This window comes from Anolis carolinensis, chromosome 4 (genome assembly GCF_035594765.1).
Source record: "Anolis carolinensis isolate JA03-04 chromosome 4, rAnoCar3.1.pri, whole genome shotgun sequence".
Lineage (NCBI taxonomy): Eukaryota > Metazoa > Chordata > Lepidosauria > Squamata > Dactyloidae > Anolis > Anolis carolinensis.
Genome location: NC_085844.1, coordinates 214,977,892 through 215,002,529, shown reverse-complemented (window position 1 = coordinate 215,002,529; position 24,638 = coordinate 214,977,892). Strand labels below are relative to the sequence as shown.

Below are 24,638 nucleotides of genomic sequence, written 5' to 3'. Positions count from 1 at the left end.
CTTCTATCTACAGTCATGTAGGCAGAGATGCCTACTAACTATTTTAATCTCTTTTGGAGAGAAACGGAAAAGGTACAAACTGGTCAGTATACTTTGCAGGCAGTTGTGCACATATCTCACCTTTTTAAGTTACTTGCTTTAATGTCAACTTCGGAAACAGTTTCTTTGTCAGTGATTTTCTCATTGAGAGTCTGAAAGAACATCAGAGAGGCCTTTATCATCAGCTGTGCCTTGCAACATTATGACAGATCTAAACATCTCAGATAAAGAAACTGGAATGTCACCTTCACATGTGAATCTGAGCTTTGCCCTTATTTTTGTCTAGGTGGAAAAAAGAATTGTAAATATAAAACACATAATTCCATTCCTGCATTTGACTCTCACGGTCATCATGAAGGATAGAACGGTAAGTTACTTTAGCTCAATCCAAGAGCATAAAATACTTGTTGAAAGTGAGGATATCAATAAATACTACAGGGAAAGAAACATGTGGTCTTGCAGATGTTGCTGAATTTCAGTTCCTAACAGCTACAGTGAGCACAGTTAATAGTAAAACAACATTTCAATGCCACTATTATAGGCTTTTACAAAATAAGAGGCCCATCTATTTGGAAGGACTTATCTTTTAGCTATGGAATTCAACTTTTCTCAAAATCAAGCTAGAGTGGTCCCATAACAAGCAGTTACAGAGAAAAAAGCAGAGATTGAAGCACCAATATGGACCAGGCCATACTGGGGTTTCGATCCTTGCTGTTTTCTCTGTAACTGCTTGTTATGGGACCACTCTAGTTTGACCTTTAGCTTTGGTCCCAATCTGTACACATATAAACATGCCAGCTATCTACATCATGAGAAAAGGGACCAGTTGGATCAAGCTCCAGCTGCATTTTCAGTTAAAAGGTCTCAAAATGATTGCATGCTCAGTGTTTTCTTGACAAAAGCTCTGTGCTTTTAATTTCAGACACATTCAACAGGAACTGCACTCCTCAGAAAAGATAAGAGACAGACTTGAATTTGTTTTAATTTCCTGAAGTTTTTAAAACCATTCCTGTCAAAACCGAAAAAAGCTCTTTCCTGTTCCCCTTGCCAGACAATTAAGAAGTATCCAGGATGCCATCTACCTCTGCAGAAAGTTATCTTCTTGCCTCAGATTAGTAACACTCATTAAGGTCATGCCTTTCTGAATCTGGAACAAGGGCTGCCTAAATTTTGGGTCCAACAACACCAAGTCAAAGGTCACAATCATGGCAGGTGGCCAATCTCTCATGCTTGTTCCCAGAATTATTCTACAATTTCCGTCCACCCACCCTTATTTCAGTCCCAACACTGATCACCTTCATCTAAAATGATTAGCCATTTTAGATAAGGTCCAATTCTGTAGGTTTACCTCTTTCCAGTTACTGCTGTGCTTCTCCATTTCAGAGTTTTTCAGAGCCCATCGGTCAGTTCCTTTCTGCAGCTGGAAAGGAGCATATAAAAACAAAATTCAAGTGAAATGGCCTACATGAAAAAGCATATTTGTCCTCTGTATCATTGATACAGAAAGAAAATTTTCTTTATCATTGCAAAGTTCAGTTGCCTGCAGGGACCTCCCACTGACATGGCAATACCAGGTGATTATTGGTTGTCCCTTGCAGGACCCATTTATTTCTGGCAGCAATATTATTCTAAAAATCAATCTGTAGTACAAAAATGAGCTTAGGGGCAGATATCTAGATTTGGATCTATTGTGACTGAGGGTCAGGCTGGGGGTGCATCAATAGAACATTAGCGGCTGGCAAAGGAGTAAGTTTATTATGCCACCAGAAGGCAAATGGCTCGACCCAGCCATTGACAAACATGGAAAACCTACAGAGTGTGAGATTGCTGTGATGGAGTGTCTCATTTATTTAGATGCCTTGCATACAGTCTACTGAGATAAACAATACATACTGTCATTATAAAATATAGGGTTGGAGGTCCCTTTTAAGAGAAGACAAATAGTCAAGTGAATGTAAAAAGGATTCTTGGAAAGCAAGGATTTGAAGTCCACTGCAAAAATGTTTGGGAAAACAAATTACTATTAAATGTTCAAGATCCCATATTCATGGAATGCCAGTGACCTTGCAGATGGTATAGTAGTTGCTTTTCACTGTCATGTGTACGTTAATTGGATATTTATTTATTGTGCAAATGGCAGCATTTCAACTTTTCTGCTCTAATTCTTTTTTTATGGAACATCTATGTCTAAATTTCACTGTCCAGGTTCACTTGAATTCTCTCATTCAATGAAAGCATGTGTGAAGAAGTTATCTGCTTAACCCAGCACCTGTGCCACCTACTATTTTAGTAGCTGTGTGAGGAAGGATTACAAGTACAGAAGAGCCTGATTGGCTCACAGTTTCCACTTACAGAAAGTATGTGTGCAAAAGGTCCCCTTCACACACAGTCATCAAAAATGCTGCTACAAGGCACATACATGGCCAAGTGTATCCTTTTACTTCATGTATTGTATGTATTAATCAAAGCTTGGGAAAACTCAATTTTGGACCATAGCTCCTTGAATCTCCCAACCAGCATGATCAATCAATATGCTGGTTGCAATTCTGTAAGCTGCATTCCCCAATTTACTGGGAACATTAAGCATGGTCTATGGTATGGGTGGGGAAAACAGATGTTGAATTGGGACTCCACACCAATGGCTATTTTGGCTAAGACTCGCAGGAACTAAAGTTCAACATCTAGAATGCTGCACATTGCCAACTTGGGGTCTACAGGTTACATATGCCTCACTCTATGCATGTGTTTATTTATCACTTGTTCTATCATGCCCTTCCTCAAATGGGCATGGCTTTGTTCTTCCTCAGAACAATCCTGTAAAACAGATAACTCTGAGAAAGACTAAAGAGCTAAAAACTATTGAAATGCAGAGATTCAAACTCTTCAGTCCCAAGCCTGGTACTCTATCAACCACACCACCATGATGGCTAAGTATGTAGGTCTGGCTATCTAAGTATACTGACACTCATGATATGACACATCAGTACAGATGACCGTATGCATATCAGTATACATAACACACAAGATGCACACTCAGTTCAAACCTGGTTGATTTTGTTCTGCAGTTCCCGCACTTGTTGCTCCGTTTGCTGCTGTTCATCTTTGAAATGGCCCAAGAGCTCCAGCTTTTCCTGGTCCCAGTTCTTCTCACTGATCTGCAACTGCTTAGTCAAGTCCATGACAGCACTGTATGACTCAGCCAGAAGGTGCTGATGCTCCTCTCGCTCCCTCTTCAGAACTGATTTCCAGTCAGAGGGTGCACGCTCTGTCAGGCTTTTCCCAGTCTTGGATTCCAGCTGTGAGGACAAAGTAAGGCAATTTAAAACACATGTGGTCTGTAGGCCACCCTTTGCTCAACCTCAGAGTGGAAGAAATAATTCAAAGAAAAATGTAAACAGCCAAGGAACAGCAGGTGCTATAGGTTATATTTCAGAAGGAGCATTAGGCAAAACCACTTCTGAGATTTCTTACTGAAGAAAGTCCTATGAGGTCCATGAGGTTGCCTTAAGTTGACAGGCAACTTGAAGGAACACACACACACAATTACCTCTCCTCTCTGCATAAATATATTAAACCCAAACCTTACATCAAAACAAACTGTTATTTGCTTCATGCCTTTGAGAGATGATGTAAGAATAAAGAACACCATCTAGGGGATATTTTGACTGGACTAGCCGAAATACAACTCTAGAAAGCTTATTAGATATAGTGACAGGAACAGCATGGAAAAGTTACATTTCGGGATAACAAAAGTAGTACTGACTATGGAATTCTGGTAGATATGGTCCAAAAACACAACTTATGCTAGATGCTCTTGAAAGCAATAAATTAAGAGTTTTTGTTTATCTGTTTGTAACAGTTTCCAGGATAACAATTATCATCTCTCTCACCTCCCACTGATAACATGTTTCTAAAGTATGTCATGCTCAACATGGTCTTAAAATAGGTTTGATCTATAAAGATAAACATCTCATGGGTGAAAAACAGGAAGAAATATTAAATGTGGAATTATGTAGATTACTATGAGGGCAAAAGTCAGAACAACTGAGCAACTAAAAATTCATACAATCCTTGTTAATCTGAATAGATCAACAGATTCTGAAAGCTGAAATTTTCCAATAATATACCGATTAAAAAGGGGAGCTAGAGGCTGTTATGACTTGTACATGACTGCACCATAAGAAATAACAATAGAGATCTTCAAATTAAATGCACAAAGCTGGTGGCTGAGGAATTCTGGGATCTAGAGTTCAAAAAGTAACTTTTCTAAGCTTTGGTTTTTAATTATGTTTTGATGGATTTTAACTGTGAACTTTTAGTGCTGTTTGTGTTTGATTCTGTTTTAATGTTTGTATATTTCTATATTTTAAATTGTTTACTGATTATATACTAATGCTTTTATGTCAAGCCACTTTGTGTCCCCGTTAAGGAGATAAAACGGGATATGAGCAGGTGAAATAGCTGATCTGCTGAATTTGATGTCCAAAAGGTCGGCAGTTCGAATCCAGGGAGCAGAGTGAGCGCCCAGTGTGAGCCCAAGCTTCTGCCAACCTAGCAGTTCAAAACCATGCAAAAGTGAGCAGATCAATAGGTACCACTCCAGTGGGAAGGTAACGGCGCTCCATGCAGTCATGCCAGCCACATGACCTTGGAGGAACACCGGCTCACTGGCTTAGAAATGGAGATGAGCACCAACCCCAAGAGTCGGACACATCTAGACTTGATGTCAGGGGAAACCTTTACCTTTAACTTAAGTAAATATAATAAAGATAATAATAATAATAATAATAATAATAATAATAATAATACAGTAGAGTCTCACTTATCCAAGCTAAACGGGCCGGCAGAAGCTTGGATAAGTGAATATCTTGGATAACAAGGAGGGATTAAGGAAAAGCCTATTAAACATCAAATTAGGTTATGATTTTACAAATTAAGCACCAAAACATCATGTTATACAACAAATTTGACAGAAAAAGTAGTTCAATACGCAGTAATGTTATGCTGTAATTACTGTATTTACAAATTTAGCACCAAAATATCATGATATATTGAAAACATTGACTACAAAAATGGCTTGGATTATCCAGAGGCTTGGATAAGCGAGGCTTGGATTAGTGAGACTCTACTGTAATAATAATAATAATAATAATAATAATAATAATAATAATAATAATAATAATAATAATAATAAGCTCTGCCCTTAAATCCCAGGAAGAATGAAGTCAAGAGCGCAACTTAATTCTCTTTTGGTCAGGCAGAGCCCAAAAAGTATAAATTTACAAATATAAAATTTGATACTCAAAATTTGATACTCAAAAAGTATCAATTTACAAATATAAAACCAAACAAGAATTTTAGTCATCCAGAGCATACAAAAGTCTTCCTTGCATATGATGAATTGAAAATGAGACAGCAGCTTCTTCCACAACCGCTTAAGAGAGGCTAGAAAGAGGCTAAAGTACTACATGCTAATGTCAAGGAAATCTGTTGCTTAATTTGCTGTCTGGAAAGATTAGTGTTAAGAGCAAGAAGACCCCCTGGGGGCCACATTCTTCAGCATTGCTGATTCAGAGACTAGGAAAGCACAATACAGATAGGCAATTTAAAAATGAAAAATTAACCAAAGTCTTTTTCTTCCTGGTCTACTTGTGCAACTACAGTGAGGGAGAGGTTAGTTGTCTAAGGAGAAAAGCAAGTTAAACAAAGGCTTCAAGTAAGAAAAAGCATCAGACTCTTGCAAGAGCTCCAGAGAATAGTGAGCTAATTCCAGAAGTCCCTATTCCCAGGCCCCCTGGCACCTGACAGTTCAGACAGCTGAAGAGGAAATGATTATTCTAATCAGATAATAAGTGGGACATGTTTGCTGCAGTTATGCATAACAGCAGATCAGTGCAGATGCCATTCTGGGTGAGTAAATAGATAATGGGCATCTAGGGGGATCCATGGAAGATCTAATAACGGTGTCTCCAGAGCAAAGAACCAGCAAGTGGGCTATTTGTTGAGACTTTATTAATGTAAACTTGACACAGCCCTTGAAATGAGGCTGCAATCAAACAGACATAGCAGAAGGTTTACAAGGATTCAGGCCTAAACTCCCATTTAATTCTATAAATCATCTGAGAGATTATCATGATGGCAAGGAACTAATAATTCTGGAAATCTGTTCCTTTTCCTCCCTTGTTCAGTCAATGGCACACTGAAGAACACAGATTAGGGGGAGGAAAACTAAGTGAAGAGTAACCTCTGAAGTGATAATCTGACAAAAGCACTATTATGCTAACTATGATCTCATCCAGGTAGCAGCTTAAAGGCATCAGATCCTGACTGATGTTGGAAGCTAAACAGGTTCAGATCTGGTTTGTACTTGGATTGGAGTTACCAATGAATGCCAGATACTGTAGGCTATATCTCAGAAGTAGGAGCTAGCAAAACCACCTCTGAGTACTCCTTGCCCTATGAAACTCATGGAGTCACTGTGAGTAGACAGGCAACTTGAAGGCACATATACATACACAATGTAAAACATGCACCAGTAATTTCATTTGTTCTTGTTAACAGAAGCTTATCTATCAATCTACACCACTGCCTATTTATGTGAACAGCTAAAAATGCTAGTTGACACAGGGGTGTTGTGTGATTGTATGTATGGCCGTGTTCTAGCAGCATTTTCTCCTGACGTTTCACCAGCATTTGTGGCTGGCATCTTCAGAGGACACAGTTTGACAGAGTTTTGAATTTAGAATGCCAGATTTCTATAAAACCATTATAAAGGGGTTTTTTGCCCCTCAATTTTGCAGAAATGTGAATCATTTCTGATGTAAGTGAATATCTGTTAATGCAAATAAAAAATAAACTTTATTTATATCCCGCCACCATCTCCCCGATGGGACACGGGGTGGTGTACAAAGGCACTCCAGGGTACCTACCATATAGCAGGTAAAAAGGTACGTAAGTATAAAACAAGTAACATAAAATTATAACAACAACCCCTGTCAGCACATGTGGCATAACATCAAAACAATACAATTTAAAAATAAGCAATTCATGAACTGTAACATGAAAGAAGCTTTCAAATAAAAGCTCCATTGGCAACTTTAACTACAAGAAAATGTTGAGGAGAAGGAAACCGCTCCTCCATTATTTTCAAGTTGTAGTGTTTGTGCTGATTCTCAACATTCATAACATACAAAATGCAGAACACTATGCCTCAATTTGATAACTATCTCCCGACTGCCGCAGAATTGAAATTGTAAGTGTAATGAGAAAGCAGGATCAGGAAGAGTCAAAATCAAGAAGTATATAATTTTAAATTGACCAGATGCCATTATTTAAGATTTTGATTGCTGTTGTTATTTTAAATGCTCTTATACTGTGGTTCTAGTGAGTTGTATCTTAATTTTATCTTGCAGACCACCTTGGGCAGGGGCTTTTTCTCAACAGGAACTGAAACAATAAATCCAGTATTTTCTCATGCTCATGAATCACAAATTGGTTGACTCTTCATATGAGATTCACATTTACTTCAGAAGGTAAAACAAATGTAATTCCTATCCTCTGCTAGAAAGTATGCATCATGCTCACATTGTTTTGTCCTGTTCAGAGCAGGTTCAGTGTCTCCCAGTGGTGCAAACTATGCGGCAGTCAGGTACATTTCTCTTTGGCAGTTTAAGCCAAGAGATCATTATTTATCCCTATAACCCTGAACAAGGACAAAATGCCTATTATTGGCCTCCCAACATTTCCCTAGAGATCCCAAATGTAACACAATGCTGCATATCTTTCCTTTCATCTAAGGCAAAGCAGAAGATAGTGGTGATGAATCAATAAAATGCATGAATAAGGCCAGTTTCGATTGCTGCTATTAAGGGTCTGCTTATGTCAGTAATCTAGGCTAAAATACTAATGGCTCAAAACTGCACCAGGATTCTTCATGAGGTACTGAACACTTGGCTGGCTATAAGAGGAATATTTATAGAAAAGAGGAATCAATACTAGAAAATAACATGGGTCAAGTGTATGCATTGCTCTTCAGGAAAAGCCACAGAGAACAGACACCATTTGACATTTCTATGACAATGGAATAGCCTTTGCCAACCTAACAAAACGGATCATCAATACAGGGCTGAACCATCACTACGGAGTCTTGCAGGATCAATCATCTTGATGAAAGCTCTGAATAGGCTGTGAAAGGGAACTAAAAGCCAACAAAAGGGGGTCACTTCAAATTCTATTTGAGAAAACTCATTGCAAAGATTGTTACAAAGAAGATCTTAGAAATTCTTCATTGGAGTCTCTTAGCTGGCTGCTCCTTGCCTTCTGAGATGAGATGGATAGTGACAAGAGAAACAGTGGAGACATCTCAGTAGTGGCTCCAGTCCCTGTATTATGCTCTGGTCAGGAACACAAAAGTGGTGCCCTATATCTTTGCAACCTTTAGACATTAAGTTAATCACTGTTCTCCCAAATTTTAAATCAGACCATTTTATATTTTGCTGCTCCATTCATGTTTTACTAATGTTGCTTCTGTTATTTTAAATTATGTTTTGACTCTTCTTTTATTTTTCTTCTGTTGTCATTGTATTGCTATATACCCTATTTTAAACATCATTTCTCCTATTTTTTTAGCATTCTAAGGTGCTATATAATTTTTAAAGCATCCTTCTACATTGTCTATAGCTCTCACAATCCCCATTGAAGAACATGAGCACAGGTTTTATAGTTCAACATATCTGTAGCTGCACCAGATTTGGAAAAGTTATTAAGGAAAACCACATGCTAAAATAATCAAATAGCATCAACAGGCAGATGTGCTGCATGAAGGGAGAGGCACTGTCACTCTGCTGGAGCTCTTCCTTTCAATACTTTGTTATGTCAACCTAAAAACCGATTTAATTATTTTTATTTTGGATTCATGCATTCTGCTTTCTGAAAATATAGGCTGTCCTTCTCTTTTCAGTTCTCAGGCTCTGGCCTCACCTGGCTATTTCACTTCAGCAACATTCTTAAAAGTGTGGTTTGTCTATTGCTTTCCTGAATATTCAGAGTGAGACGGAAGAGTTCTCCAAAGGAAGTAAAATTTTACACCTACTTCTAATTATCAACAAAGAGAAGTACACTGAAACTGTTGTCCAGAACTCTCACAAACCTGCCATACAGCCTGAGACAGTGCATGCGACCTGCATGTTTTTCCACTAGCACCTACAACAGCCTGCCATTCCACTGTTTTAGACTACAACTTCTATTATATACAGCCAACATGGCCAGGGATTTGGAGTCCAACAGGTTTTTTCTGTGGTGTGACCCCAATTATGGAATACCCTTCGCTTTGGAGGCCCAAACAACACCAACATTACTGTTATTTTGGCATCAAGCGAAAATGTAGTTGTTCACTAAAGTCTCTGCAACCTGATTTTTTTTTTTTTTACAAATCCGCACATATATTTGCTTATCAACCATTTTAAACTATTTGAATTTGAATGTGTTATATTTTTCACTTGTTTTAGCCTATTAGAATTGTTCTTATTGTTTACATTGTTTTCAATTAGTTAAGCTGGTTTTACTTACACCATAGTGAGATCTTTAGTCAGAGAACAGCATATAAATATTTTGATAAATTAAAATAAATACAGAAGGAATGTTCAAGACTTTATTTCATTTATTGGAGAGGAATTCATGTGATTTCTCTGATGCTATGCTGGAAATGTAATGAAATGTGCAAGTGAGATCTGAATGCTACTATAAGGACAGAGTTTGAGCCAGTAGTATTTTGTGTATATGAACGCAAAACTGACAGTGTTATTAGCCAGATGTTAATTTAGATCTTCCTGAGTTACTTCTGTGTGAGGAAAATAAAGGGGGGATGACTCAATATTTAACATGAGTAATGTTGTTGTTCATTTTAGCCACAAACCAGCCAGGATGTAGACAAAGACTTCTCACTTCCCTTTACTTCTAACCCTCCAGGCTAAGCCATAATGCTGCTATGAAAGCAGTCTGAAACAGAAGTGTTGGACACCAATAATGAAGAGACACATGAATAAAACATGTGCTCTGTGATGTAAAAGTAACAGGTTTTCAGCATCTCTTCCAACACATTTCAGAACAGAAATCCTTGGCTAGCAAGATTACAGGATATGGATTACTACCATATTGTCAGAATAGGAAAACTCTACCTATTTTTCTTATCCAAAGAAAAACTAATGGATGCAAGAGATAAAAAACAACTAGAGCAGGGAAGGTAGAAAAGAGAACAAGAGATTCGTCTTCCTTCATTCTAACTAACAGATTCCTTGGAAAAGTTACTTCTTTGGACTACAGTTTTTTTAATCTACCCAATGGCCATATGGGTTTGGGAATTCTGAGAGCTATTATCCAAAAAAGGTGAATTTTCCAGAGTTTTAGGAGGAACGTGGGAAATATTTCTTAGGACTCTTAAGCAATGCCCTGCATACACTCTCCCCAACCCCAATCATTTAATCAGTCAATCATACACCAGGGACTTTTTGCATTCCCAGCAGGTCCCATGGCAGACATTGTGGACTCAACTGTTGTTTCAGCAAAAGAAGTAAATAAAGAGGACAAAACACATTCACAGGTGACTGTGTTGCAATTGAATACTCAGAAATTGCTTTCATATGCAGAAGCAACCTTTAAAAAGCCATAGGATCTGTTAAAACAATCCCTCCTTATGAATCAGTTTGCATGCAGCGATGTCTTTATAAAAAGTGAATGGCCAAGAGCAGGTTTTACAGCCACTTCTTTGTCTATAAAGCTGGAGGTTTCCCTCATAAGCATCAACAGAGTCTGGGGGGCTGGTGTGCAGCCTCCTTTGAAGGAAACTCTTTGTTGGGCACAAGACAGGCTGCTGCAAAACTATAGGCAGGGGCAGTGGGGGTTTACTGCATTTTCATGAAGCCACAGTCCAAGGCTGAGTGTCAAATGAAGTTATCCCTGGCATTATGTTGGCTGGCAAGAAGCTAAATGCTAAATGTGTGATACGTAACATACACGAGAAGAGATAGAAGAGAAGGAAAACAACAAAGAGCAGGGTACCACAATTATTTATATATTGCTGCTATAACAATCTTTAAATGCTGTTATAATAACTATTATGCACTGTGAAGCCTGGTCCCCCTGACTAGTTTACTAAGTCTATCATCTCTAATTGGTCCTGCCCTGGCACCTTATAATACCATATTGCACCATATTGAATTAGTTCACCATCATAATCCCCACTGCCTGCCTTGCACTTTAGTCAGCTCAGACCCCTATACCTATGCTGCTCATGCACCCTCTGCACTTTACAACTGCATTTGCACTTTGTATTGTTGGAGGGGGGTGGGGGAGGCTGGAGGGTTATGGGGACTGCAGGGTGGGGGGAAGGGAATGGGTGTGAAAGGATGCCAATCTATAACAGAAAACTAGTAAACCAAATAACATCGTTTGGACCAGGGGAAGAGAAAGGGAAAGGACAGTGTGATAGGGGAGGAGGGTGTTCTGATGGGTGGGGAGCCCCTATAGAGGTGGTGTCTGGGAGGGGGAGATACGGGAAAGGGAGACCAAATCATTTAATTCGGCCTAGGGTTTTTGGTAGGACATTAATAGTTCCAAAACGGTCTCCTGACATAGCTAATCTGGGTAGCCAGGATGGCGGTCCCTCCAGGTTAAAGGTGGTGCTGTTTAATGCCAGGTCAGTGAACGGAAAAACATCTTTCATCCAAGATCTCATCTTGGATGAGCATGTAGACCTGGCATGTATTACGGAGACCTGGCTGGACGAGATGGGAGGAGTTAATCTCACCCAGCTCTGCCCGCCAGGTTATTCCGTACAGCACCAGCCGAGATCTGGAGGGAGGGGAGGTGGGGTCGCGGTGGTCTATAAGGATTCCATCCCCCTGACCAGGTGCCCCGTCCCACAGTCGACCATGTTTGAATGTGTCCACCTGAGGGTGGGAGACCGGGACAGATTAGGGATTCTGTTAGTGTACCGACCACCCCGCTGCACTACAGTCTCCCTGCCTGAGCTAGCTGAGGTGGTCTCGGGCCTGGCGTTGGAGTCCCGGCGGCTCATAGTGCTGGGGGACTTCAATGTCCATGCCGAGACCAACCTCTCAGGTGCAGCTCAGGACTTCATGGCCGCCATGGCAACCATGGGGCTGTCCCAATTAGTAACAGGCCCCATCCACAGTGCGGGACACACACTGGACTTGGTCTTCTGTCAGGGATGGGAGGAAGGTGGCGGTGTGGAGGAGCTCACCATCGCTCCGTTGCCATGGACCGACCATCACCTGATCAGGTTTAGACTTACTGCGCCCCCCAACCTCTGCAGGGGTGGTGGACCTAAAATGGTCCGCCCCAGGAGACTTATGGATCCAGAAGGATTCCTGACGACTCTTGGGGAATTTCCCGCCTCCTCGGCAGGTGATCCTGTTGATGCTCTGGTCTCTCTCTGGAATGGAGAGATGACTAGGGCAATAGACACGATTGCTCCGGAGCGTCCCCTCTCGAGTAACCGAGCTAAACCAGCTCCTTGGTTTACTGAGGAGCTGGCAGCGATGAAGCGAAAGAAGAGGGAACTAGAGTGCGTGTGGCGATCAGGGTATAACGAGTCAGACCGAACACGGCTAGGCTCCTATCTTAGGGCATATGCCGCGGCAATCAAAGCTGCAAGGAGAGCCCACCTTGCGGCCAACATTGCGTCCGCACAGAACCGTCCGGCGGCGCTGTTCCGTGTCATCAGAGGGTTGTTAACTCCCACCAATCAAGGTGGGAGCCCTGATAACTCGGCAGCCCGCTGTGAAGCATTTGCTCGGTTCTTTGCGGACAAAGTCGCTCTGATCCGTTCCGACTTTGACACCATATTAACGGCAGTCTCTGAGGATGTAACGAGTGCACCTGCTTGTCCAGTTTTGTTGGATTCATTTCAATTGGTTGAGCTCGAGGATGTGGACAAGATTCTGGGAGAGGCGAGACCGACCACATGCATCCTAGACCCCTGCCCATCCTGGCTGGTGAGAGAAGCCAGAGGGGGTTTGGCCGAGTGGGTGAAGGTGGTGGTCAATGCCTCCCTTCGGGAGGGCAAGTTTCCAGCGAGCCTAAAAATGGCTGTGATCAAGCCGCTGTTGAAAAAGCCATCATTGGATCCCACTCAATTCGGAAACTTTCGGCCTATTTCCAATCTCCCCTATTTGGGCAAGGTCTTGGAACATGTGGTTGCTTCGCAGCTCCAGGGTTTCTTGGTTGACACTGATTTTCTGGATCCGGCACAGTCTGGCTTTAGGCCGGGGCATGGTACTGAGACAGCCTTGGTTGCCTTAGTCGATGATCTACGCCGGGAACTGGACAGGGGGAGTGTGTCCCTGCTGGTTCTGCTGGACCTCTCAGCAGCCTTCGATACCGTCGATCATGGTATCCTTCTGGGACGCCTCGCGGGAATGGGACTTGGAGGTACTGTTTTGCAGTGGCTCCACTCATTCCTGGAGGGTCGGTCCCAGATGGTGTCATTGGGGGATGCCTGCTCGGCCCCACAACCGTTGACTTGTGGGGTCCCGCAGGGCTCTGTGTTATCTCCCATGTTGTTTAACATCTACATGAAGCCGCTGGGAGAGATCATCAGGAGTTTCGGGGTCCGGTGTCATCTGTACGCAGATGATGTCCAGCTCTGTCACTCCTTCCCACCTGTCACTAAGGAGGCTGTCCAGGTCCTGAACCGGTGCTTGGCCGCTGTGTCGGACTGGATGAGGGCCAACAAATTGAAATTGAATCCAGACAAGACAGAGGTCCTCCTGGTCAGTCGGAAGGCTGAACAGGGTACTGGGTTACAGCCTGTGCTGGATGGGGTCACACTCCCCCTGAAGGCGCAGGTGCGCAGTCTGGGGGTGATCCTGGACTCATCGTTGAGCCTGGAGCCCCAGGTCTCAGCGGTGGCTAGGGGAGCCTTCGCACAATTAAAACTTGTGCGCCAGCTGCGACCGTACCTTGGGAAGCCGGACTTGGCCACGGTGGTACACGCCCTTGTTACATCTCGTTTAGACTACTGCAACGCACTCTACGTGGGGCTGCCTTTGAAGACTGTTCGGAAGCTTCAATTAGTCCAATGGGAGGCTGCCAGGTTAATAACTGGGGCGGCGTACAGGGAGCGTACTACTCCTCTGTTACGCCAGCTCCACTGGCTGCCAATTAGCTACCGAGCACAATTCAAGGTGCTGGCTTTAGCCTATAAAGCTCTAAACGGTTCCGGCCCAGCTTATCTGTCCGAACGTGTCTCCCGCTACGACCCACCTCGAAGCTTAAGATCGTCAGATGAGGCCCTGCTTGCGGTCCCGTCAGCCTCACAGGTGCGGCTGGCGGGGACGAGAGACAGGGCCTTTTCAGTGGTGGCTCCCCGCCTATGGAACGCCCTCCCCATTGAAGTCAGGCAGGCTCCCTCCCTCCTGTCTTTCCGAAAGAGGACAAAAACGTGGTTATGGGACCAGGCATTTGAGCATGAGTAGCAGCAAAAATGAGATAAGAATATATGACCTACTGACAGACCCCACATGAACATGGAAAGCGCCTTAAATGTATATTTAAATGTATAATTATGTATATTTTAATGGCTATTCTTAATTTTATTGTAATTTTTAATCTTGATGGATTTTTAAATTTGATGAAAACTGTTTTTAATGTGTATGGTTATACTGTAAGCCGCCCTGAGTCCCCCGATGGGTGAGAAGGGCGGGGTAGAAGTGATGTAATAAATAAATAAATAAATAAATATTTCTGGACAAACTTGTGCGTGGACCACTTACATTCAAGTGGCTAACTCCAGGGGCATCAAAGGCCAATATCCTGCCCCTGGAAACCTCTATAGGTCACATTTATTACACTTAACAAAGAGAGAGAGCATGCCTCAATTTCTGTTTCTTGTATTGCTGTCCAAAGCAGACAATATATGGACAATGTTTAGGTATAGTTTTCCAAGTAATTATGATCACACACAAGGAGAGAGTTGGCCCATATCTGCTGGTCCCACCCACATCTTCATGTTCGGCAATAGTTTCCCTTCTCACTGAAGAGGTTCATCTGCTCTATGTGTACTTATGCTTCCTGGTAGATATCGAACTCACACTTAACAGACAGGACAGCTGATCTGGGTGATGATGATACATCATTGTTCCATATAACTCCTAACTTCTTTATAACAGAGCAGATTATGTGTAGTGGAAGGGGATAGAAGGGTACCACAATAACACACCATAAATTTCCACTGCCCATCAAAAGGAACAGATATGATGTAAAGCTTAGTCTTTTACCAATCATGACATAAAAGGATGATGGGTTCCAAAAATAGTTCATAGCAAGCTTCTAAAATAGTAATGTCTCCTTTCCTTTTAGGACAATAGCTATTAACCAAGCAGAATGTTAATGATAAGCAGGGGGATTTAATCATCTCCATTTCACCATGCATGCCCTGGAGTTTCTTGGATTTAATATTCCATTTCACCAAGAGAAACTACTTGTTTTATCAGAAATAATCATGGAAAACAAGTTAGTAGATGTCACTCAATAGGTGATTCTTATAATACCAAAACATGGCATCTTGGATCATATGCTTCCTCCTCCCTTCTTCTCTTTATTTCCCACCCTCCTTAGATAGGCAAACCACTGCTTGATGTTACACACAATCAGGGAAACTATGGCCTTCCAAACCTAACTCTGAGATCATGAGTTGAACCATGCAAGAGGAAATGGATAATGTAAACTCAAGGTTCAGACCCAGTTACGAAAACATCAGAATCTGGTTTACAACTTGTTTGAAGGTAGCTTTGTACAGAGATTTGTGAGAAAAAATGTGTTTCTTGGATGTCTAACCTGTGTAATGAGACACTTAAGTTCAGTTCTCTCCATCTCCCAGGTAGCTTTGGCCTTGGCAAACTGCTGTTGCAACTCATTCATTCCCCTCCTTTCTTCCCGCAGCTCTGTGCACAGCTCTTTCAAGATCACCTTCATATCTGACAGAGTCTTAATATACTCATTGGGCTGTAAGAGACATAAAAGGTATGTATGACAGCCATGCACCTATGCTTACAATATTTTGAACAATGTAGATAATTGTTATCACCTTTCATAAACTACATCAAATACAAAATATTTTTGAAAGAGCTGTATATATTGAATTAACAACATTAAGAACCATTGTGTTAACCATTACTGTACCAAACTAAGTGTGGGGATACACAAACTAAAAACCCATTCATCCTTGGTTACTGGATTTCCCGCAATATACACTATCGACTGTCCCTATTTACAGATTTGTTATCCATATTCAATCATTCACAGGATGAAAACATCCCCACTTGAAAAAAAAATTCCAAAGCAAACACTATTTTACTACACTATTGTATATAATGGGAATTGAGCACCCATTAATTTGGGTATCTGCATAGAGTCCTGCATATGAAGGACTTGCTGTAGCTATTCCTCAGTCTATTATGCCTCGTAGTTATTATAAAAATAAGAATGGCATAAAGTAAAATAAAGTAAAATATAAAGAACAGCAGGTCATTTAAGAATAAATTAAAAAGTAGTCAAAACTGTCCCTCTGATCTGAAAGTATAATCTAATAAATAAGTCAGAGAGAACAAAAATAGCTACTCTTGCCCCTCTCGTTCCATCACAAGGTAGCCCTCTCTAATTTGTTGGGTGTGGCCAGAATGAAGAAGCAACCCAGGTGAAAAGGCCCCGTGTGACACAGAAAGGATGTTGTGTTAGCAGCATAAAAATGCAAGCAAAGCACTTCTTCCATGATCATTTAAGGCTTTGTGGTCTGTGAAAAAATGAACCTCAACAATCCTGCTGAGTACAGAGATCAGTTTCAGAAGTTCAGGTGTAGCTGTATTGGGTAACTTCTGAAAGAAGTTAAATTTGCTCAGAGTTTGGAAAATTACATTTTGGACTACAGTTCTTAGAACCACACAGGCAACATGGCAACTGTATGTTTTCCAAACTCTGCCTCCTTTTCTCCTTGTCTCACCTCTGTTCAGAAAATTCAAGCACCTCAAATTCCAAACCAGCAGGATGTATTTCCTATTGATTGATTTATTGGGCATTACTGAATGTTCATCCATTCTATCTTACCGTGTTCTGAGACCAGGTATCTCTGGAACATGTCTTGTTATCTGCTTGCTGTTGGGGGTTCAACTCCTCCTCTTCAATCAGCAGGTAGAGTTCTTTCATGCTATTCACCTGGAAAGAACAACAAAGGACCAGTAAGGTGTCTGCAATCACATATTTTATGCACAAAAAGGACTTAAGTGTACACTGATTACTACAGTGGTTTCTTAGCCACTGGCCCACTTGATTTTTGGAGTTCACCTCCCAGAGTATTCAACAATTTGTCAGCTGGTTAGAGTTACAGTAGTTCCTCCAATAATTCCTGGAGAAAGAGTGAGAACCACTGTTCTAGTGGATTCTTCAGACAAGCTATCAAAATGGATAAAAAAAAAGACAGAGTTACAACACAAGATGGGCTTCGATAGGAAATGTAGGAATCCAGATGTTGCTAGACTGCAATTCCCAGCATTCCTCACAATTAGCTATGCTGTCAGGAACTCCTGGAAGATGTAGTCCAACAAACATAAGCAGGGCCACATTATTTCAATCCCGTTCTAGAGCATAAACCCTCATAGAGATGCTTCAGTATCACATCATTGCAGCTACTTCCATTGTCACCCTCTTTTTTGAATTTCTGTGCCTGGCACCTTTCTGTACTTTTGGGCCCAGATAGAATCATCACTTGGATTTCACATTAGGCTGTGAATTATAAAAGAGGCTGTTGTTCCCAGGTCTTCAAGGGCTCACTGTCTATAGTTCATGCACTCTCATTTAAAGAGAAATGAATTCATTACTCTAACAGTAGAAAGGAGCTGTTTTATTCATTCATATGAATATATCCCACTTTTCCTTGCAGTCATAGGTGCAACAAGTAATAGGAATTTTAGAGTAAAAAATAGATCTGTTTCTAAATTGGGTGAAATTAAGATGGATACATTCAAGAATGGAGCTCACCAGCTGAAAAAACAGGTAGAAGTGGCACTCCAGAAGTCTTTCTTAAGCACCTTTCTCTACATTTATACAAAGACATTTTACTACATATCTATTTTAAAACAGATTTGTCTGTAGCACTGAAAAGAATTTTCAAGGCTCTCTTGTGTTATGTGTGTTCATGTGTGTGATTTGTGTATGTGGTCCCTGTAGTTAAAAAAAATCATCATAGAAGAAACATAATGAATATTCCAGTCAATGCAGACTTTAGGTATATGTGAGGAATTAACATTTGCATTAGATAGCTAAAAGTAAGTTGATTTAAGCCTCAGATGAAAAATTGTGTGGATGATCTTTAAGATGTAAAAGACGTAGTATAAGAAACACATTTACATGTTGGGGCAGGCTAAATATCACCTCTTGCCTCCAAATAGTGAAAGACACACAGAAGACAGGAGGCAATGGCCAAATCTGAGTTGATATGAAATTATAACATATCTTAACACAACCAAAGCTATTGAAAAAGCAAAAATACACGCTCAAGCTAAAGGCTTTTGTTGCCTGTTTTAGTATTCAGTATGATATCTGAGTCCTTTGCAGTGAAGTTGAAACTCAACATTTGCCATACCTCCAAGAAGTCATTGCCTTCATTCTGTAGAATCTTCCCCTGCCTCCAATGCTTCAGAAACCATTTCAGTTTCATGAAAAGAAGCAAGAAATTCTGCTTAAATTGCTGGGATTCTTTTACCAGAAGATTTTTCTCCTGGCTCCAAAACTTTTGCTCCAGCCTCCTCTGAAGGTTTAGGCTCTGCAGCTCAAATTCTCGCCTCAGGAGAGCTTTCTGGTGATCTTCTTTCAGCTGAAAAAAGACCAGGACACACGTGGAATTATAGTTTTATGCACGGAAGTAACAATAGAGCCAGTTACCCATTATACAAATACAATTTAAAAATTGTGAGGGACCAAGGAAACCCTTGGGTATGCACGGCATTCATATTTCCTTGAGTTTCCTGTGCCTAGTATTTATTTTAAAGTGATATACACAGTTTTAAGAAAAAACTACTTTGGTAAGGACCAAGACAGAGAAGGCTGAAAAGTGTCACAAGTGTGTGATCATAGTACAGTAGGATTAAAAGCCATAAAAAGACTCTTGGCTATCATCAGCATTACTCCTATACCCACACAAGACTAATTTCAATGTCTTTCCTTTGACACCGTAAATATTGTCCCATTTCGCTCTGCAATCAGGGATTTCAGAATTCGATCCTTTATCTTTTTCCAAATGTGACAAATTCTCAAGTTATATTTCATACCACACCTGATTGCTGAATGCTAGACAATGTGATGTTCATAGACAAAACACATGCAGTGATTTGTTTAAAAGCTTCTAAGAAGTGCCTTTCATTATCACATTCTGCCTACATGTGTTGCTCTGGGATTTCATCAGACAGGCTAGGAAAGCCAAGTTATTCTTAATTGCTCCTACAGTCATGGGTGCTTTCAGTTAAACCCTATTTCTACTGTTGATACTGCTTCTAGGGAAATGGCAAATTCCAGCAAAACAAACTTTGAGGAAGGAAGAAATTACAGACAGTCTCATACAGAAGTGGTCCAAAATGGCTATCTTTATTTGGAAAAAAGTGTGTCCACAACTGATCCCATCCGTTCTGTTAGGCTATTACAAAACCACTAATTACCACCCAAGTATGCTTGTTGCAAATGGATAAACAGCAATGTAGTCCCAACAGCAGAAGTACAGAGATACCAGCTAGGGGCAATATACAAAGAAAACCATCTAGAAACTATCTTCCTTAGCAACCAAAGAAGGCAGAATAGTGGGCTTTGTGTTTCTGTATATTACTGCAGTTGTGAATGCCTGAAGCAGCCGGAGGGACTAAGGCTTGTACTGAAGTCCACATATGCATTTCCTGCCTGTCTCTCACACAGCCTGGAGAGTTGCCTTAGGCAAATTTCACTGACCTGGCAAATTTTCTGGGTGAAGTTCTCTGCTTCCTCTTTCCTCAGTTGCCTCTCCTGGGAGAGCTGTTCCTGTTGCCCCCTCAAGCTCTCATTGGCCTCTGAAAGGACCAGTTGCAACTCCTTGATCTGCAAGGACAATTTAAAGTCAACACCATCAAAGAGGGCATCCTCATATATATTACTCTCTCTTTCCCTTTCTGGAGAAGACAAAGGCAGTAATCGTGTACACTTGAATGTAGCTAGGCTGAACCATGCACCAACACATTTAATTTACTCAACAGAGCCTGAACCCTCTTCACCTTGACCCACAAGGCCATTCCCTACTTCATTGGGAGCAAAAACGATCGCAGAAGTGTCTGATTTTAACCTTGTACCCAAACTTGAAATGATGACATCAAAGATCTACTGGGGTCAGCACTGATGTAATCTATTATTATTATTATTATTATTATTATTATTATTATTATTATTATTATTTATACCCTGCTTTTTCTCTCCACAAGGAGCCTCAAAGCGGCTATAAGGAAACTTAACCCCTTTAAGACTTCATTTCATATCAGGCTTCAAGAAGATGATTCTGTGACCTTGCCTGTGCCCCACAAAGTGATAAATGTTCAATAAATCAGGTGGGGATTTGGCACTGCAGAGGAGGAATGGAAATACCAACTCCTACAAATTCCCCAAAGGACATTCACATGTGTACGAGAACCTTATACATATGCATCTTAGGATGACAGCCAATATGTAAAGTACAGCCCGTTGTACTCCAAAAGGACATTTCTGTTATGGTATATTGTCTTAGGTTATTAAAATAAGTTGGTTATACACGTGTGTGTGTGTGTGTGTGTTTTGAAGGTGGTGTCTCACAGATATGTGCAATGTTTTAGCATATAAAGAAGAACAAGGCATAATAAGGTATTCTAAAAATATTGTAATAACCTTTTGATCCTTGTTTTGACCTTGTAGCCACTGAACACAAGTAACCCAATAAACAAGCAATGTAACTTGATTTTGAGATACGTTGTGATGAGTCATGGGCCATGTAGTCCCATTCATGGCACTGTAGTCCCAGATGAAGAGGAGAACTTGGGTTTTTCACCGTCTCAGTCAGAATTGGAACCTTCCCAGCCAGATTTGGGAACCTTGCACCTGCAAGAGATTTGTCTTCCAGAAGTCTGTCAAACAAGCCCTGAGCCTAAATCTCCTGTGTTTTCTCGCCACGAGTTTTGTAAACAACAGAGAGGAGTTCAAGCGGCCTCTCGCAGGAGTGCTAGGATAGCTGCTAAGAATTTAGCTGATTAAGCCTGTTTTCCATGAGAAACTTTAAGGAGTCATGCATCTGGACTCAGAGATTAGCTTTCGTTTCTGGTTCCCCAGTGAACTGTTCTTTGGTGGGAAAACTAGACCCTATTTAGGTGTTTTACCCACAAAGGGATCTTGCGGAGTCAATTCGTCAGCTACTGGAGTAAGTTGTGTGTGGACAGCGCGCTCCGTTTCCAAGCCTCGTTCCTGTTTCAAGCCTTGTTCCTGATTCCAAGCCTTCGCTCCCGTTTCCAGCCTTGTTTACCTCCACGGACCTTGCCTTGTTTCCAGGACTCAGCCTTGCTTTGTTTTCCGGATTTTGCCAAGTAATTCCACGGATCTTGTTCTCGCTCCTCGTTCCTTGTTGCCTTGTATCAAGCCTTGTTTCAAGTTATTTCCTAGCCTTGCTCAAGTTCATGGACTAAAGGACCTTGTCATCTCCCCTCACTTTGCCTGGCAAAGTGAGTGTTTCGGTTATTGGATTACAACTTTGGACCTTAATATTTCATATTGGACATTGTTTTCTTGGACTAATTTTGACCTTTCCTGAAAGGTCTACTTCTGGACTATTTCATACACTTGCTTTTATTAACTTTATATATTTCCTTAATAAAGATATTAGATAGATTCTGGCCTCTGTGTATGGTTATTGGTGCTCTGCAGCCTGGGTCGTGACAGTTTGACTCCGCCACCCTAAGCACCAATTAACCTAGGCCAGAATGTCTACCGGAGCCGGACCGGGAGGCCAGCCACTCAGCTACACCATCGACAAGGAGGAAGTGGACCGCATCCGTGATAAGCTCAATGCGCAGGAGGGAGAAATAAAGGGATTGAAGGAACGCGGAATCCGTCTCCCGGCCCTGGCATTGCCAACCAAGTTTTCTGGAGAAGCTTCTAAGGTTCATGTTTTCCGTCGCCAATGCCAGGCTTATCTAGAGGCCCGCAATGCCGAGTTTCCCCAAGAAGACATCAAAGTGGCGTGGATCTACAGCCTTTTAGACGGGCCAGCGGCCAACTGGGCGACGGCACTGTTCGACCAAGTTTCCCCACACCTAAGATCAGCGCAACACTTCTTGGATCACATTAAGGCGACTTGGGGGATCGAAGACAATTTGGAGGCAGCCGGCCATAAACTCCGGCGCCTCTCTCAGGGGGACAGACCCTTGTCCCAGTACATAGCCGAGTTCCGAGTGCTGGCCCACAGCACCGGATGGAATGATATAGCCCTCAGAGGACAATTTCGGGAGGGTCTCAACATCGAGATGTTGGAGGAAATTTCCAAGGTGGATCCCCCCCACTCTCTTGAAGCACTCATTGATCAATGTTTACGAGCTGAAGTCATGCTTGCCAACAGAAAACAATGGGTCCGAGGCCAGAGCGGTAGAGCTGGGGTGAAACCTCCCGCTCCCACCAGCGTCCAGCCGCGTCCAGTATGGAGACCCCCACCACCAGCCCCATACCCCAGGGGGAGCGAGGAGGTGCCGATGCAGTTGGGCAATGTGCGTCCCAGGTTAGATGCCGCCGAGAAGGCCCGCCGCCAACGCCTAAATCTCTGTTGGTACTGCGGAAACGGGGGCCACTTCGCCAGAGAGTGCCCAGCCAAAGGGAAGCCCGCCGCCCATCTGGCGGCGGCGTCCTCCACGGAGACGAAGACGTCTGAGGCGGCTGGCGCACAGCCGGCGGGGGAAGCCAGCGACCGGGCGTAGAGAGGCTCGCCAACCCGGTCAAAAAACCCACTCAAGAGCCGCCAACCGGGGTCCTATTTCTTCTAGTGGTCACCTTGTGGTCAGCAAAAAAGGGGCCAGTCATGGTCCATGCCATGATAGACTCAGGAGCCACAAACAATTTCATTGATAGAGAGTATGCCGACTCTCTGGGATTACAATACCATGACTTCAAGAATGCCCGTGTGGTGCAAGCCATCGATGGCCGCCCCCTCAAGACGGGCCCCGTAAGCCAGTGGTCGGAACCCACCAGAATGTGGATAAGGGAACATATGGAAGAGATTTCCTTCTTTGTTACCGAGGTTCCCCATTTCCCTGTGATTTTGGGAATTCCATGGCTGACACTTCACGACCCAAGCATCTCCTGGTCCAACAGAGAACTGCAGTTTGCTTCAAAATATTGCCAAAACCATTGCCTTGTAGCCAAGGTCTGCCATGCCACAGACACTGAACCCATTATCACCTTGCCCAAGAAGTACTCAGAATATTGGGATGTATTCAATGAAAAAGAGGCCGAGAGATTACCCCCACATAGACCTTATGACTGTGCCATTGACTTGGTGGAGGGGGCCCCGATCCCGCGAGGACATCTCTACTCCCTGACTGAACCGGAGCAAGAAGCTCTCAGGGAGTTTATAGAGTCAAACCTTCGCAAGGGATTCATCAGACCCTCTCAATCCCCAGCCGCTTCCCCAGTGATGTTTGTGAAAAAGAAATCCGGGGAATTACGCTTGGTGGTGGACTATAGAGCATTGAACAATATCACTAAGCGGAACAGCTATCCCCTGCCCTTAATCTCGGACCTACTAGACCGACTTCGAGGAGCCAAGGTCTACACCAAGCTGGATCTTCGGGGGGCGTATAATCTAGTTCGCATCAGAGAAGGGGACGAGTGGAAGACCGCCTTCCAGACTAAATTCGGATTATTCGAGTCCCGAGTTATGAATTATGGATTATGTGGAGCTCCCGCAACGTTCCAACATTTTGTCAATGACATCTTTCAGGATTATCTAGATCGGTTCTTGATCATCTACCTGGACGATTTTTTGGTGTTTTCTAGATCACAATCAGAACATGAGAACCACGTCAGAATGGTGTTACAACGATTGCGAGATCATGGACTTTATGCCAAGCTGGAAAAATGTGCTTTTGATCTACAAGAGGTAGATTTCCTGGGGTACCGCGTCTCACCACTAGGGCTCTCCATGGACCCGGCAAAGGTTTCAGCAGTATTGGAATGGCGGGCGCCAACCAACAAGAAAGAGGTGCAACGATTCTTGGGGTTCGCGAACTACTATCGCAAGTTCATTCCAGACTTTGCCCGCTGGTCTGACCCAATCACCAGCTGCATCCGTGGGAAACAGCCCTTCCGCTGGACAGATCAAGCAGAGAAAGGGTTCCAGCAACTAAAGAAATTATTCACGTCCCAGCCAATCCTTCAGCATCCAGATCCTGAAACCCTCTTTGTCGTGCAGGCGGACGCCTCCGATGTGGCAATTGGGGCTGTACTCCTACAACCGGTGGGAGATCATCTTCATCCTTGTGCCTTTTATTCCCGTCAATTGA

The 24,638-nt window shown here is 42.4% G+C and overlaps 1 protein-coding gene across 2 annotated transcripts in view; it reads right to left on the bottom strand.

The window, feature by feature from the left end:
- mtcl2 (microtubule crosslinking factor 2) overlaps positions 1 to 24,638 on the bottom strand; it is a 107,985-nt gene that overhangs the window by 9,626 nt on the left and 73,721 nt on the right. For both annotated transcript variants that reach the window (XM_062978782.1, XM_062978783.1), the window contains exons 7-13: positions 20,047 to 20,172; positions 18,695 to 18,925; positions 17,161 to 17,268; positions 15,895 to 16,062; positions 3,084 to 3,335; positions 1,388 to 1,459; positions 121 to 191 (exon numbers count right to left, since the gene is read on the bottom strand). In XM_062978782.1, the coding sequence (XP_062834852.1) occupies positions 121 to 191; positions 1,388 to 1,459; positions 3,084 to 3,335; positions 15,895 to 16,062; positions 17,161 to 17,268; positions 18,695 to 18,925; positions 20,047 to 20,172 (1,028 nt within the window). The remainder of the gene's footprint in view (positions 1 to 120; positions 192 to 1,387; positions 1,460 to 3,083; positions 3,336 to 15,894; positions 16,063 to 17,160; positions 17,269 to 18,694; positions 18,926 to 20,046; positions 20,173 to 24,638) is intronic.